General features: G+C 34.5%; 1 protein-coding gene across 1 annotated transcript in view; it reads left to right on the top strand.

The window, feature by feature from the left end:
- DYNC2H1 (dynein cytoplasmic 2 heavy chain 1) overlaps nt 1-14,757 on the top strand; it is a 147,054-nt gene extending 132,297 nt beyond the window's left edge. The window contains exons 84-87 of the mRNA XM_041487125.1: nt 3,802-3,911; nt 4,245-4,326; nt 10,613-10,729; nt 14,276-14,757. Coding sequence (XP_041343059.1) covers nt 3,802-3,911; nt 4,245-4,326; nt 10,613-10,729; nt 14,276-14,434 — 468 coding nt within the window. The 3' untranslated portion in view covers nt 14,435-14,757. The remainder of the gene's footprint in view (nt 1-3,801; nt 3,912-4,244; nt 4,327-10,612; nt 10,730-14,275) is intronic.
- Nucleotides 14,758-16,835: the final 2,078 nt, after the last annotated feature.

The raw sequence follows: 16,835 nt of genomic DNA, 5'->3' as shown, positions 1-16,835 counted from the left end.
TAGCTCTCTCAAGAATAATGGCTCAAGGATTTGCATACAAAGAATTACCACAAGGGAGCGAATTGTTGTATACCTGTTGTTCCTCAGAAGCGTAGGCATTACCCCCTCTGGGCTCAGTGCCTGCAAAAATCCGTCTGTTTTATTTCTTTGAGCTGTAATACTGTCACTCCTGCTGGTGTTTACCACTGAATGCCTGCACTTAGGAGGACACCTGTAGAACAGCTGCTGCACTGTGAGGAAAATGGGATTGTAGCATAACTGCTTGTTTGACCTTGGCTCAGTGTAAACTGCATTTCAGTGAGTTTTTTCCTAGCAGTGCTACTCACCATCATTTACTCTCAGACTTAGCCAAAGTTCTGCACTCCTAGTTTTTCCCTAGTAATGTGGAAAACTTCTAAAACTTGTAGAAAAACAGAATTATACCATATGGTTCCTGGTTATACATATGCATGCAACCCTGAATACAATTTTCCATCTAGGCACAAAAATGAAATAATTTCTGTGGTGATTTATATGATTTTCTTTTTCAGTATAAGTTCTCTTTGGGGAACAAAGCAATAGAAAAATGCAGTAGAAGAATATACATTTGGAATGAATTAAAACTGGTGAAGGAAGAGTACTTGCATAATTTAAGAGGAGTTCTGTGATCCTAAAGCTGTATAAATAATAATGTGAAAATCTGGCAGCCTTCTTATTCCTTCCACTGTTCAATGAGGCGCTCAGTTTGCTTTGGGACTATAGATGATAAGAAATACTTCTCTCTGAAAGTGGAATAGATGTTTATTGGATGTTAAGATGCATGAAAAAATATTATTTGAACTACCTGAGACCATACTAATAGACTTGTTTTTGTAAGGGGAAAAAAAGAAAAGAAAATGTTTTTATAAGAGCAAACAGAGCCCCACATTAATAGAAGTTTTAAAATATCCTGCCAGGAATTGCTTTGCAGGCATTTTGGGTATGACTGATAAGTGTTGATATTATATTTATAATATTAATTTTCTAAATTAATCTATCACAGATGGTTAAATTTATAGTGCAATTGTAATAAGAAATATTCAGAAAATATTGAAATAATGAAATTTTGAAATAATTGCACAGAAGAGTGGATGATAGATTTTTCTCTACATTTTGGAATAAACATATTTTCAGATATTCGGACTTGTAGACCACATTGTTGGTACAGTAGTTATATAGTTATATAAGAGTTGGTGATGGAAGAAAGCCCTTCAGACTGAAATACTGCATGGCCATCCAAGATGAATAAGTCAAACAACTTTTCATCACTTTGACAAGTGCAGTCAACACATGTTTCTATCAGATTTTGGATGAGGGAGGGATTTCTCCCTTTCAAGAAACATCACTTCAGTCTTTCTACAGCTTAGCTTAAACTTCCTTCCAATCAGCACCTGATCTCTTCCAGCCTTATGGCAGTGGCACTACCAGTGACAAATTATCTGTTAATAGAGTGGTGTTGTCTTTTGAGACTGTAGCATTTCCCTAATAGGCTGTCATGTGATCTTATAGGACTAAAATAAATACGTTTTTTACAATTGGGTTGCAAAATACATTTGATTGCATCTAAAATTATTTATTTAAATAGATGTAAATGAGCTACATATTCAGCTTTTTACAGAGCAGTACAACACATTACAATTTTGCTTTTGTGATCTAATGAACGTTTTTGTTATTGTGTACATCCTAGTGCTACTAATTATATGAGTTCAGAATTAATATTACCCATACTGGTCTTTTAATTGGGTGGAATATAAACATCTGTGTTCCTGACAGTGTTGCTCTTTAGCAGTTACATTAAAAGTTTATTTGATGACAGCAATATAATGATATTAATTACAAGTTGAAGTGAGGTGTACTTTTATTACACAAAACAATTTACAAAACCTCTCCTAATCAGAATACATTTACTGCTAGATGATAAAAGAAATTGAAGTTGTAAGTTTCATAAAGTTATATAAAGTCATTAAAAGAATCATGCAGACAAGAGTCATTAACTGTGTACATTTACCTAATGAAAATGGAAAGCAGAAATCTCTGAACTGATTCATAATCATTTGGGTTGAGGGCTTGTAATCAGGGATGTGGCAGATAAAAAAAACAAAAAACTGATTAAAGGCTTGAACATGGTGGAAACATTATGGAGATGTGTGTGACACACTGCCAAAATAAAATAAAACTTACTGAATGTTACCTACTTGCATTTTCGATGACTTTGTCACTTCAAAAATGGTTCTATGGAATTATTAATCTGTCAGCAGTTTAAACAATTACAATAAAGTAATTTTTAAACATGATATAGGTGCTTGGCAGGTACATTGTGTGATGAGCGTAACTTCCAAGATTTTTTGATCAGTGACTACAGCAATTTTATAATTTCCTGGGAGCTGCTATCTAGAAAGGAGTGGGGCTTGTCTCTCTCCTTTCTGTGATAGCATGTGGAATCTTATTCTCTGATTAGTTTCTGTCTTAGTATTTGCAGAATCACAGAATGGTTTGGGTTGGAATGTACCTTAAGTATTGTCTGATTCCAACACCCTGCCATGGGCAGGGACACCTTCCCCTAGGTCAGGTTGCTCAGAGCTCCATCCAGCCTGGCCTTGAAGACTTAATCTCTCTGTGAAGAGCTTACTTGTAGGGTGGGTTATGCAGTGGCTTCAGGTTCATACTACAGTGCCATAGTAAGGACTGTGACTATATCATATAAATAAATTGTATCACAGAGATACATTGTAAACATTTCAGAAGAGGATTTTGAATGTTAACTGTTGCATAACCACTTAGGTACCTAAATATCTTGTCTGAAGAGAGAAAATTCTTTGTCTGAGATTGTTAATGTCTTAAGAATCCAACCTAGATTGCATTTCTTAGGATTATAAAGATGGCATGGTTTATAAAGATGGCAAGGTTCAATGTGTGTCTCTTTGCTCATGTTGGCACACAAGGTGTTACTTGGAATGAGAAATTCCAAGCTTGCTGCTCCTAGCAGGCTTCACAGCTGCCACTAAGAAGAGTGGAAGAAGGTTGAGGCATGTGCTCTGTAAGGATAGTTGAGGACAGTTATTCCCCCACCTTTATTGGATTCATTTATTGCCATGTATAACAGAGTCAATTTTTTATCTTATAATCAATTCTGTGAATTCATGTCTTCAACTAACATACTAAAAATGGCAGCATCAACCTTACCAGTAATGAGGAATATTTGGAAAACCTGTTGGCAAGTAGTTATAGAAACTGTTACTGCAGATTGAAAATCAAGTGTTTCTTCAATATAATATGCCATTTATACGAAAAAATTATCTTAAAGCATACCTAAAAGGAATTCAGTTATTTTCCTGAACTTATGAAAGCAAAGACAGAAATGGCAGCTATTTTAATGGAAAACATAAACTCCCCAGTAAGTAAAGGTGAAATAGGGTTTCAACAATGATAAAATTATTGAAATTATAATTTTCATCATACAATTATACCTTTTCACTGTACAAAGTAATCTGCAATGAACAAAGAATGAAACATGAGTTTATTTAGAATGATTGAGTCGTGTGACACATAAACTGCCCATTTTCTTTATATTTTAAGAGGGTATTTATTTCCTTTTTACCAGTATGAAATAATAGAAATTATTATTAAGCTTTGAGGTTACAGTATATTTATGCAAACTTTTTTCATTAATCATAATAATTGACATATCCACATTAACACAAAATGTTGAAAAATCAAGTAATAATTTCAGTTATTTCAGAATTTCTTTTCTTTATTTTAAATTTTATTTGTTTTCTCTTTTAGAATTGGGTTGAAAAAGCAGAGAAACAGAAACTGTTGTCAGACACCCTTGACCTTTCTGAGCTGTTTCATCCAGACACATTTCTCAATGCCTTACGCCAGGAGACTGCAAGGTGAGGGAAAAATAATGTGCCTATTTGTGCTAATGTGCCATTGTTCCTTATGTGTGAGGATGGTTATTTCATTTTGAGGACACAGAGCCAAAAAGTTATGTCAATTGCTGTCATCAGTCATCTTATTTTTATTTCTTGCCTTGAAGTAAAATAGCTGTTACCTGTTGAAATACTTATTGGTTTGGGTTTCTTTTCAGTTAGAGATATATTTTTGTTCAAAGTAAGACTTAGTATTATATGGTACACATTGAAAATACATTGAGTTTGGTTTTGTGTTTGATATCCTGTTGTTACACATATGTAAGATTTACTGTATGTGTGTTTCCATTGCAGAGTAATGAAGTGTTCAGTGGACAGTCTTAAATTTACAGCTTCATGGAAAGGGCGAATACAGGAAGGCAAACTCCAAGTTAAGGTATTTTACTAGGATGTTGTACTAGGATTTTATGAGGATGTTTTATCAGTATAGTCCAAGTCATGTCTGTAAATTTCCTAGAAAACTAAGCTATAGATAATTGGTGTACCTGAGATAAAAATGCTGGTTAATGGTATACAGCTACTAAAATGGCAGTGCAAAATTCCACAGAAATTAGAAAAGGAAGGCAGTTATCTTTTTTCTCCTCCCTGGTCACTGTTCTCGTTTTAAAATAAAGCTTATTGCTCCATTCTCTTCAACCACCTCTTAGGTAAAAATTGGAGCTGCAATGTTATGAGTTAAAATCTTGCTCTTGTCCAGAAAGATGAGTGGCTGGTAGCCAGAGGAAATACACATGTAAATCTGTAAGTCTAAGGTCATGTGTTAGCTTTTCTTTAATCACTGAAAGGAGACTACTAAGGAAGTAAACCAAAGTAAACTATAAGATGACTAGATTTTCATAGGATAAAAACCCAACAATTTTTTAATGATTAGTTAAGCCTACACACAGCAGCCATAAAGTCACCACTGATTGCTTTAACAGCAAAGTAGAGATGAATCCTCAAATGGTTTGATATAGCTTCTTAACATTCCAGGTAAAACTGCCACTTTGGTCAGCATAGGTCTCTGTGCACCTTTTTTATACTTAATTTTTTAGGGAATTGACAAAAAAAGTTTTCTGTGCTGTCTTCCTACAGGTATGTTGATCCCAAAATAATGCTTCACAGCTCCACATTCTGTGTTCAGCATGGAGCACAGCCCTTAAAACCACATCCTCACAGAGACACTTGTGCCCAATGCAGGGCACTCAACAGCAGCTGTGGGGCCCATGTAGCTCTGCTAAAGCAGAGATTGCTGCATTAGGAGAAAGACAAGTGGCAGGGAACCTTCTCTAATCTTATAACTGAGACAGACACAAGGCTGTGGGAGATATTAGGGTTCTGGGCTGGCTCCTGACAGTGTCAAAAATTATTAATACAGAATGTGTAAGATTTCATATTCCTAAAATGTTAATATATTGTAAAGCCAGTAAGGATAACTGTAATCATCCAATCTGTCCTTAATACAGGGTAGTCTTTTGAACTTTGTTGAATTAATTCCTGTTGGAACTAGAGAATGTAATTTTGCAAATTCTTCAACTTTGATATTTAAGTATGAGTAATGGTTGCCTGCTTCATTTCATAAAAAGCACGAGAAGACAGGGTGTAGAACTTGGAGATAACTAAACCAGGGAACTTTTAGGGCTTGGTATAAACCTAGTATATGACAAATATACCTGCAAATCACATGGTCTGAGATTACAGATTCAGCCAAGGCTTCTAAGGCCATAACAATAAGTCAAAACTGAGTCTCACATCTCAGACCAGTCATTCGAGTAGGCTCGCTATCAACTGCAGACTGTAGAAGCTTGAAGTTCTTCAAAACCATGTTAATATTTTTGAAAAATGTCAGAAGTCAGTGTCAAGTACCTCAACTCCTAAATATTAATCAGTAAATATAATTCTGTTTATAAATATAACTCAGTATATTCATATATTAAAAAATATCACAATGTTTTACAGTTGCCAGATTGAAAGAACTTCTTGGCAAATAAAAGAATGAGAGGAAAGAGTTTTGTTACAGTACTCCAGTTTTTATTAAACTTCTAGCTGAAGTTTAAAATGTTTTACTGTCTGAGAATTTATGTGGTAAATTTTTGGCAATACTAGTTAAAGTACACTGTTGGCAGTCTGTATAGTGTGTAGGCAAAAAGGTTAATGTATATGATTGCTTTACAAGAATGTGTCGTGTTCTAAGAGGGATTGAAAATCAGAAGAGAATTTTGTTTAAGAGGAAATTCTCTGCCCTGTGAATAGAACAAGCAGCTAGGTGTGTGGTTATTTTCAGCAAAACATAAGAATCCTGTCAAGTTTCTTCACTTGATTTGAATATTATCTTTTCCTCTAAAAGAGAAATATTCCTTGATTCTCTATTAGTAAGAAAACACTAGTATTTTCACTGTTCCTTTTAATCTTTGATGAATGGAAAGGCTCTGGAACCCTTTGCAATGCTGAATATTTAGGTTTCCCTACCATGAGCCCTTCCTCATGCTCATGGAGATCTGAGGGGAACTTTCCCACTAGCAAAGCTATATACAGCAGGGACAATAACTAGGGCATAAAAGAGCCATTGATTCAGAAAATTAATTTCCTAAATTTTGTCTTGTTTGATAAGGATCCTCTGGATTGTACATTAAGGTTGGTTCACAACAGCAGTATGAATTTTAATACTGGTAAAGTAAATGTTGTATTGGCAGTTTCAAGAATTCAGGCTAACCATGTTGAATAGGAACTTATTCTGAGTGGGAAGTAAGAAAAAATTAATTCCGTCAGCAGAAGACATAAGTCCTTAAACACATACTGTGGTGAAATAGCTGGGACCTTGTTTTTATCCCACCTAAACCAGAAATTGTAGCTTACCAGACTCCCCCTATGGGAACCAGACCATGGTATAGGCTCTTCTGAGGTTTATCAGTCTCAATTGATGCTAATGGTATTATTTCACTTTATGTAACTAACTCCACTGAGAGACTTGATTTTGTACTCACAGAGTTGGGGGACTCTGCTTCAGGGTCTGGGAGAGTTGTGCTCAAGTCCCTGAATCAACAGATATTTAAAAGCCTCACAGAATGGCTCTGTTGAGGGACTGGCCCAAGCAGGAATGCAGGAGAGTTTAAACCTGATAGTCACACATACTTGGTATAACTTTCTTAGGAAAACTGTCAGGCATGGTTTTGAAGACATGTTCTTCAGGATTTTTTCTTACTTTTTATTTTAAAATGTTTTGATGACTTAGAATTTGTTCTGTGATAAGGAAAAAAGATCTCCTTATAATCTGTATGATGAAATGCTTTCTCCGTCTTGCCATGATTTTAAAAAACGGCATCGAGCTTCAGCAATTGTAGATTGTTGATCTTTCTATGCCTAAAAATACAAATATTTCACCGTATGATCATCTGTAACTTAGAAGCATGCAGTTCTCTAGAACTGTCAATGAAACTGCAAAGTAGGCAGAGGAACACTCAATCAAGCCAAGAACACACCTCATATAATTCTTATATGAATTATCAAATGAGATGTTAAATTATCAGTGTTAATTCAGGTGATGGTTTAGATGTATGATGTGGAGTGGATCTCCTCTAGGAGGTTGTGATGAATATTTGATTTAGAGTCTATCTGTGTAAAATTACACCTTTCTCAATATCACTTAGAATCAATCTGCATGAAATACACCTTCTTTAATATCACTCCAGGTTGCTTTAACAGAAGGTACTGAAAATGTATAGCTATTGCACTGAAATTACATACTGATATGCAAATACATCTTGTCTGTTTGCTTTGTGCACTGATTGTGCTGTTGTACAACAGCAGGTAGTCATTCCTTTTGGAATTCCATTTTCTGTATTGTAGAAAAGAATGAAAGAAAGGAACAAACATGGTAAGAAACTTATTGGGTAGTAAGTAATATGACCTTGGGTAGAACTTAATATACATAGTGAAAAATAAAAAATTACTGAGAGTCTCAAATCCACAATATGAGTATTAATATCAAAACTATACTCTTAGCAACTGAGAGATATATTATTATAAGGCATCCTCAGAGATCTTTTTTTACAATATACCTCCATCCTAAAATATCAATAAATTAAGGGTGGAGGCCTGTAGAGGTAGTGAAGTGAAAATATGGCTTCCCAAAGTCTGCTGCAGTTTGGATCATGTAATGGAAAATTATGGCATTAATTAGTAAGAGAAAATCTGTCTGGAAACAGATATGCTTTGGACCATTGTATCAGCACACTTTCTGCAAAGGTATTTTAAAGAAAAATAGTCTGTAATTTGTAAAAATAACTTTCTTGAACCTAAACTAGTACTGATAGCTGTGAACTGCCAAATTCTTTGTAAGAATTAAAAATTATGGTGAACTTCTTCCATTACTCTCTGGTGAGTTTCAAAGATACTATTATTATATTACAGATGCTGTGAAATTCATGTCTTTCATAGTACTTGTAATTTCTCTATACTGTTTATTATAGAAATGAAAACATGGCTATGGGCGTACTCAGTCAAATGGTATGGAAAGTACATTGTTCTAGTATTGTTGGGTTTTTTTTCTTAATGTCTTTTAATATTGAATGAAAGTAAAAAAAATGGTCTTAATCTTCAAAGTAGTTTCTACCATTGGTTTCCAGGAGAAGTTTTCCAGGAGATCAAATGGTATTTTACATATTTTAATGTCAAAGGGACTGCCAAGATCAAAAGAAGAAAAGTGTAGTAAAAAGTTTTTTCAATAGGTAACCCCCTTCTGTAGAAATTTCTTTCAGAGATGTTCAGGATGGCCAGACCTTTGAACACCCCAGCGACAAACTTTAAAACCTCTTCATCAGACCAATATTTGTGCAATAACTTTGCTATGGTTATTTATTAAACTATAATCCCTAAAAATATTCCCTGCAGAAAGCAAGAAGGACAGAAAGAATAACATAGGAGATGAATCTTTCTAAAATTTGTGTGAAAGTTAGACAGAAAGGCTCCTCTGAACTTTCCATTTGGGATTGTTTTGGTTCAGGTTATCCACAGCTTTGGTGGTTTCACTGTTAGTCCTAGTCTGTATGGAGCACAGATTGCTCCAAAGAACATTGTCACTTCTCTGGTCACTGTCTGTCCAAGGAGAAACACAGCTTAGTTCTATTCTTTTTTAAATGCCATATTTTATAACATTTTTTTTCATATTAGAATTTGTACATCTGCATCTTTTAGATTGTAAGGAAGAGTCCCCAGCTCAGCATTAAAAGAGAAATATGAGTTTAAAGAAGCAAATTCTTGAAGAGTGTTATGCCTGTCTACAATCAAAAGATTAATTAGATATTAAAAATGCAAAATGTAATCTTAGCTAGTTTACAGTTAATATACTATTAATGAAAAACCCCTAACACTGGGGAGGAAAGCATTGCTTTTCAAGCATGACAGTAACCTACATTGTGTTACTGTTTAATTCCATCTTTTGGCGTAAAATGCATAATTTTAGAATACTAAAATTACCTAAGGAAATTATATCAATTTTCTCTTCTATGATAATGATCTTCATTGTAACATCATACTTTAACCCCTTTTTGCAATCTGATAGATATTTCAAAATTTCTTGCAAGGGAAAATACATTAGAAAATAACATTTTTCTCCATTTTGCTTATGTGATCACTCATCCAATTTCCAGCAACATTGTATTTCCTAATTCCAGCACTGCTTTATGAACCATGCATTTGGTGAAAGCCAACCTCAGTATGATAAATTTAATTCAGGCTTTAGTATTATAGTATAACAGACAGATGATTTTCAGATTGTAGCTTCTGTTACAGATCTGCTGCAGCTGGATAGTTAGCCTTTTGAAAAGCTGCATGAAAGTTATTACTGAATTAAGTTTTATTACTGTTAAAACAGAAGTTCTCACTTCAGAGGGCCAAAATTACTATTATTATTATTATTATTAGCAAACTGGTAGTATTTGTACTGAGGAAAATAAAGCTATCAGCAAATACTGGAATTTTTTAAAGGAATCTAGAATAGAGTCACCAACTTATGGAAGACTCCAGAGAAGAAAAAACAGAACCTTTAGTTCAGAGGCTGAAATTACTTAATTAAAAGAAAACACTTGAAACGTTGCAAATAAAGCATTGCACAGTTACTTAAAGAAGCATCTCTGAGTCTTATTTAATTTTTTGCCAAACACCAGTATTCTTGTCTAAGAAGTCTTGAGTTTGTTAAATAAAACTTTCTCTCATATTATTTCAACATATTTTGTTTGCCTTTGCTGAAGCTGTGTAGTTGCACATTCCATTCTTTGAAAGCTGGGCTCAGACTTCCAAGCAGGAAGTCATGCTTATTGCAGTGATTGTTCTTCTCTTCTTCTCGACATTGTAATGACTGTGAACTTGGCTGTTGCTATCATAATTCCATTAATCAAATGCCAGGCAACTGCAGTTTCATAATTAATGTCGTTTACAGGTATTTTTCTCCAGCATTTCAAAGAGTGTGAATCCAAATCAGAGGAAGTTCACAGTGAAGTATGGTCCAGATCTTGCTTTTAAATCATGTTTCCTATTCTCACAAAGAACATAACAGTAATTAATTTCCTGTTATTTAAAAATTTGGTCACAGTAAAAAGGTTCATCATTTATTAAAGCACAGTGTAAACATTATTGACATTTTAATTCTGTTATTTATGTTTGAATATTTTATATTTCCCTGGCAGATCAGTGGCTTACAACTGGAAGGTTGTCGTTTTGATGGAAATCGACTTTCAGAAAATCTGCATGATTCTCCCAGTGTGTCATCTGTTCTCCCTTGTTACATGGCCTGGATTCCACAGGTACTAAATTATTAAAAGCCCTAAACTTTCAAGACCCATAATTTGATTTTTTTCTGTGTAGTAGCTTTTCAGTATGATGTTGCTGACCTGTTTTCCTTTCATTTCAAAATAAAAATCCCAGTCTTTACTAGGAAAAGCAGTTACATTATTTAAAACAGAAACTTATTGTAATTTTGTTAATATTCTTTAGCTTATATTGCTTAGATGAAGGCAAGGGCTTTATTTCAGTCATACCTTTGTTTCTTTGTCTTTTCAAAACATTAGTATATTTTCCAACCTGTATTTAGTAAATATGTACATGTGTTTGGGAGTTCATTCCTAGAATATATTTTCTTTGCATTTTAAATATTAATGTAAAACGCAGTGGCAATAAAAAAGAGAGAATATGATGTGAGCTGTAAGCAAAGAAAGCCTTTCTCCTACTTAAACTAATTTAAAAAAATGCCAATGCTTGCAGATTTTAAGATGAAAGCAAAGTAATCCAAACAGTAAAAACAGTTACCACTTCTGCTCACTAGCTGGCATAGCAATCGCTGATAAATAACTCAAAAAGTCATATAGAATGTATTAAAGGGCGTGTCTTTTAATTAAAAAAATGCTTATTACAGAATTCATCCCCCCTGTTTAGGAAGCCCATCCCATCAGAAGATATCTGGGATAAATCTGTCCAGGTGTGATTCTAGAGACAGCCTAGACCATGATGACCTTTGTGTATTGTGACAGATATTCTGCAAGGAGCTCCACTGCTAACACACTGCTGTATCCCAACTTAGTTTTTCTCTCATTTTTTTTCCAGCAGGGGAAATATAGCATTGTGTTATAGTGGAGCATTAGAAGTATAAAGGTCAACAGATTTAGACTTTGAACACAGAAGTAAATGCTAGCCACCATCTGCACCGTTGCTCCCAGCTTGGTTAGGAAAGAAAACACCAAAAATTTTTAAAAAAGGACAAAAAATAAAACATCACAAAAGCTCTTACAAAGTCAATCACTGAACGATTTTTCAGTTTTTCAGTATTTACAGAGTTTGGTTTTTTCAGATAAATAAACAGATTTCTAATTTACTTGAGAGGTGGTACATGGGATAAATACAGAATTGCCAGACATTTTAATGTGTTGGCTGAGTGGTGGATAGTCAGGATGGTAATTCCATGTGTGGTTTTCCATGGTAACACCAGCTGGAAACACATTTTAAATGAGAATTCTAAGTAGTCCTCCCATTGTTCTGAAAGACATTCATCTTGTGTTTGAAATTAAACAGATTTTTTAGTATTTTTCTGAATAAGACTATTTTTTGAAATTCCAAAGGTAGGATCCAAAAGTTATATGTGAAATCAGCAGAGAGCTTTATCTGTAAAATTAAAAAATTAGATACTTCAGTAATCAGTGAATTAAACTTTTTCAAATGTACTTATATTTGAAATGAATAGCAACTGGCATCTTCGTGTTGGAAAAAAATGTATTTCTTATAAAATAAGAAATACATAACGTGTCAACTGCAGAGATTTTAAATACAAAGTGTCTCTAAGGAGAGTTTTTCTGAATTGGTCTACCCTTGAATTGTTTTACAATCACTGTAAAAACTGACTATAATCAAACACTGTGCTCAGAAACCAAAGCAGAACTGGATATCATGCATTTCCCTTAATTTCATTATCTCTCCTTAGGAGAAGATTGCATAAAATTGAAAATATTATCTTAGAATTCTTAGGTTTTGAACTTGTTTTCTTTTCTCCATAAATGCATCTTTTGAAAACTACTGAGCAAAAGTATATGTATAATGTACTGCTTTGAAGTAATTTTCAACCAAACATAAAGTAGCCTACGGGATTTCTCTGAGAGAACTTTCTCAAAATCCTGCAGTGCTCTAAACAGAATATTTTGAGCTACTAACATTATGCTTATTCTCATTAAACTGTGAAGGTCCTTTCCAGTTTCAATCCACTGATAGATCCCATGCTGTGAAGGGTGTCACTAAAGGGGGTGGAACTGTGTGTGAGGCAGTCTGACAAAGAGAACTTTTGGACTGTGCTTCAGCCAAGGACACAAGGGTTTGTGACTCAAAAATACTTCCACAGAATGGCTTTAACCCTCCAATAATGTGATTCCTTAAAACATCAGTGGGATTGAGAAAGGCACAAGAACAGTTATTTTATTCCTAAAAGGTGTCTTTTTTTTTTTTTGCTCCTAAAAAGTGTCCATAAATAGGTCTTTGAAGGCAAACTGGCCAGCTTCTGGCTCCCAGTTTTGGCAAAATTTAAATTCTCTAATTAACATTTTACTCTCAGTCTGGCCAGCATTTTGTCTTCTTCAGTAGTGTTAACCAAGGGATAAATGGACTAAGTACAGTCCTTCTGAGAACAGCTGAGTTCCTGATTATTAAGTAACACTATACAAATATTATCACACATAAATCTTCTGCAAGGATTGAAACACTGTTGTCCAAAAGACAGGGGAAGTTGATTTTCAAAAGGAACAGCAAAATTCTTCAGTAATGGCTGTATACTTCACATGCAAGGCAAAGTGCTTGAAACAGTTATTGTTTGCATGTTTCCTTTTTCCTGTTTTTAGTTATTTTCTAATATTGGAGCATCACTAACTCACATTTGATGTGATTTGAGTTAAAATGACACTCATATTTATTTAAAATTCTTTTCTGACAAGTGTGCTGCTTTCTTATTTGGTTCTGAAAATCTGACATTTTCCTGTTGACAGGATGGGACATTTTGAGTGGTACAGGAAACATGCTTAATATATATCAGTTGAATCAAACCCTGAACTATTTGCAGTAACTAAATACATAATGGGTTGAAATTAAATGCTGTAGGAAGTCTAGATGGAGTCTTTGAGCTGAGTTCTGTGGTCACACATATGGACAGTGCCCCACACAAAGCCCTAGGAGGAAACCATCCAAGGCAGTTTGTAGTGCAGACAGCAGAGAGGAGCAGTTCAATAAAGTAGCCTGGAATGGGTGGGGTAAGGTTTTTTGGGTTGTAGTTCCTGCAGTATGATGCTTGCAGGTGTCTCAGATGACACCAGGGGCTGTGCCACATGTGAGGGCAGGGTTTGCTGCAGGGATGGAGCGGGCAGTAGGGTCTGCCAGGGCACAGGCAAAGCAGCACTCCAGCCTGCCAGGATAGCTGCTCCCCACACTACAGCACAGGGGCTCCTGAGCAGCTTTCTCCCTGCAGGAAACCTATCTGCACTTCCCTTAGCCTGGTTTGCAGACACTTTTGATGTGTGATTGTTGGGAGGGTTTTAGCTGAAGGAAGATTTTTATATGTAGTTCATAGCATCACCCCTGTTATTTCCTTCCTGGTGTTCGAGTTATGGAGAGAGCAATTTTCCTGAAGTCCCTGCTTCATTCAGTCCTTCTCCTTAGTGTCCTGAATGAAGACTTCCTTGTCCAAGGCTGCAGTGTCCAAGGTGTATCTTAACTTTATCTTAACATAAAGCTGTCCAAACTTTATCTTAACAGTGGAGAATATTGCTTTCTCACGTTTTGTTGTATTTTTGTGTGATAACTAAGTGCTTGTTTGTTGACAGGATGCATATGGTCCATATTCTCCAGAGGAATGCATATCTTTACCAGTGTACACTAGTGTGGAGAGAGACCGTGTGGTGACAAATATTGATGTACCTTGTGGAGGAAACCAAGACCAGTGGATTCAATGTGGTGCTGCTTTATTTTTGAAAAATCAGTAATCTGAAACTGCATGAACCTGTGAAGTTAAGAGACATTTAAGCATCTAATTTCTTACTTACTTAAAGAGAACTTTAGACTCATTGTTTTTCTATTTTTAAATCAATGGTTTATTAATTCCTGTTTATTTTTTTAATATGTATTTAAATAATTCTACTTGATAGAACTTCAATATATCTTTGTGGGATATTGTAAAAATTGACATGGCACTATTCAGCAAACTGCTATTTGGATTTTTTTCTCTAGATTGTAATATGCTGTATTTCTTTCTTGAAGTTGTTGAAATCTCTTCTGTTTTGCTCAGAATTATTGAATAAAAATTCAAAGTCAGCATTTTTTCTTTTATCTTTTTTTTCATTATCCTTTTGAAACTGTTATTCATGTGCGTCTGTTATTCAAAAAAAATAAAATTTAAAACCACCTTTTTAAACTGAAATTTAATGTTTTACTTGAAGATAAGAATCAGGATAAATGTTTCAGTATCTTTTAAAGGTGTTTTACTTGTAATTGTATTTTTTTGTACACGTAGTAAATAAAAGGATTATGATGAACTTCATGTGGAGTTACAAAGTTAGATTGCTATCATGGGTATTATCCAGAAGTTACTGAAAAAAGAAATATGGAACTGTACCGAGTTCCCATGGAAACGTGCATATAAAGGCCTGCAATAGCCAAACAATTCCTTAGACAAAAAAAAAAAAAAAAAAAAAAAAAAGAAAATATTTGCATCCAGTTGTTAAATGAAAGAGAATGAAAGAGGACTATAATAGTGCTTTTGGTCTGATGTGAGAAACACCTGGAATCTTGTTCTTAGTGCAGGCTACCCAGGTTTGATTTCACTGTTTCATGATGTGTTGGGTTGGGATGCCCTCATAGCATTGGAGTGCAATTAGACAAAATCCTAAAATCCAGCGGGAAGCAGCATTACTGATGTCTCAACATAACAGTTGAAAGTGTCTAATTTTTAACTGGAATTACACACCTCATGAAGATATTTTTAAAAGCCAAAGGCAAAGCATTTTCTAGGTTTGCATGGAAAACAAAATAGATGTTTTCAGTCTGATATATCTGATAGATTTTATATTCATTTTGAATTAGTATTTAAATTAAGACAATATTTCACTTTACTGATATTTTTCATTGATGGTTTGAGGGAGAGAGAAGGAAAACAGAGAAAAAAATTAGCCCCATTTCCAGGTCAACTTCCTGAAGAAAGTATTTTTCTCTCATCTTCTCTATTGTTCATGCCTTAAACTTGGCATTCTGTCTCTGTTTGGAAAGTTTTCCATTTTAGTTGTTCTTCTAATCAAAAGCTGTCCTAAAATAATTTGATACAATTGAACATACATTTTAAAAATTAAGAAGTCTAAAAGCAGAACAGACTTACTTAATACTTTTCAGATAATTGCCTCATCTTCCTTTATATATTTCACTCTAATTCACTGAACAGTAAAAGGGTAGAACCTTTGTGGAAAAAAAAAATGTTTCTGAAGAAGATTTTGGGGAAAAATGACAAAGTCTTTATCAGAACAAAAAGCACTTCTGCAAATCTATGTACAAGCTCTGTGAGGATTTAGAGGGTGACTTGTCCAGAGAAAATATTCTGCCATACTAGACTTGAAGATGAAAAGTTTTGCAGAGGGCATACTTTTAATTCCCATAGGCACATGTAAAGAACATGCTGCAACTTCCCCTTTTGGATCCAACGTTTTCATAACCTAGACTGAATTTCAGCTCTCATATAGCTCAAACTGAGGGATCAGTATACTGGCTCTTATGAATTCCAACTTCTTTTTTGTGTCAGGTACAGAAATACAGATACTCAGCTGTTCAGATAACTACCTGTTAGGACAAAGATGTCTGGAAAATAATACATCTTCTTTTAGTCTACCTTGCACAGAAAGTAAAGACCAGAGATGTAGTAGGTGGCTTTGATGACCCATCTTGTTTGTAATGGGAAATAAAAGTAGTAAGTGGTACAAATCTGGAAAGGAATCATTAGTAGAATATTCTAGGGATTTCCTTGTTTTGATTTTTAAAATTTTTTTTCTCTCCTCATTGTAAGGAGGTTATGGAATTCTCTTCCATATTGCCAAGAGAAATATGATTATTATGTAAAATCTCTCAAGTCTCCTCTTGCTATATATTTGGACTTACTGATTCTACTAATACACAGATATTGATCCTGTCACAAAGAACAGATATAAAAAGACTCCTCCCGACCTACCCACAGATATGATTATTATGTAAAATCTCTCCTTTCAAGTCTCCTCTTGCTATATATTTAGACTTACTGATTCTACTAATACACAGATATTGATCCTGTCACAAAGAACAGATATAAAAGAGACTCCTCCCAACCTACCCACACCATATTTCTATTTCAGGGTCAGGAACTGATTC

This window comes from Pyrgilauda ruficollis, unplaced genomic scaffold (genome assembly GCF_017590135.1).
Source record: "Pyrgilauda ruficollis isolate IOZ18807 unplaced genomic scaffold, ASM1759013v1 scaffold8, whole genome shotgun sequence".
NCBI lineage: Eukaryota > Metazoa > Chordata > Aves > Passeriformes > Passeridae > Pyrgilauda > Pyrgilauda ruficollis.
The sequence above is the reverse complement of the archived record's forward strand: the minus strand, read 5'-3'. Positions and strand labels throughout refer to the sequence as shown.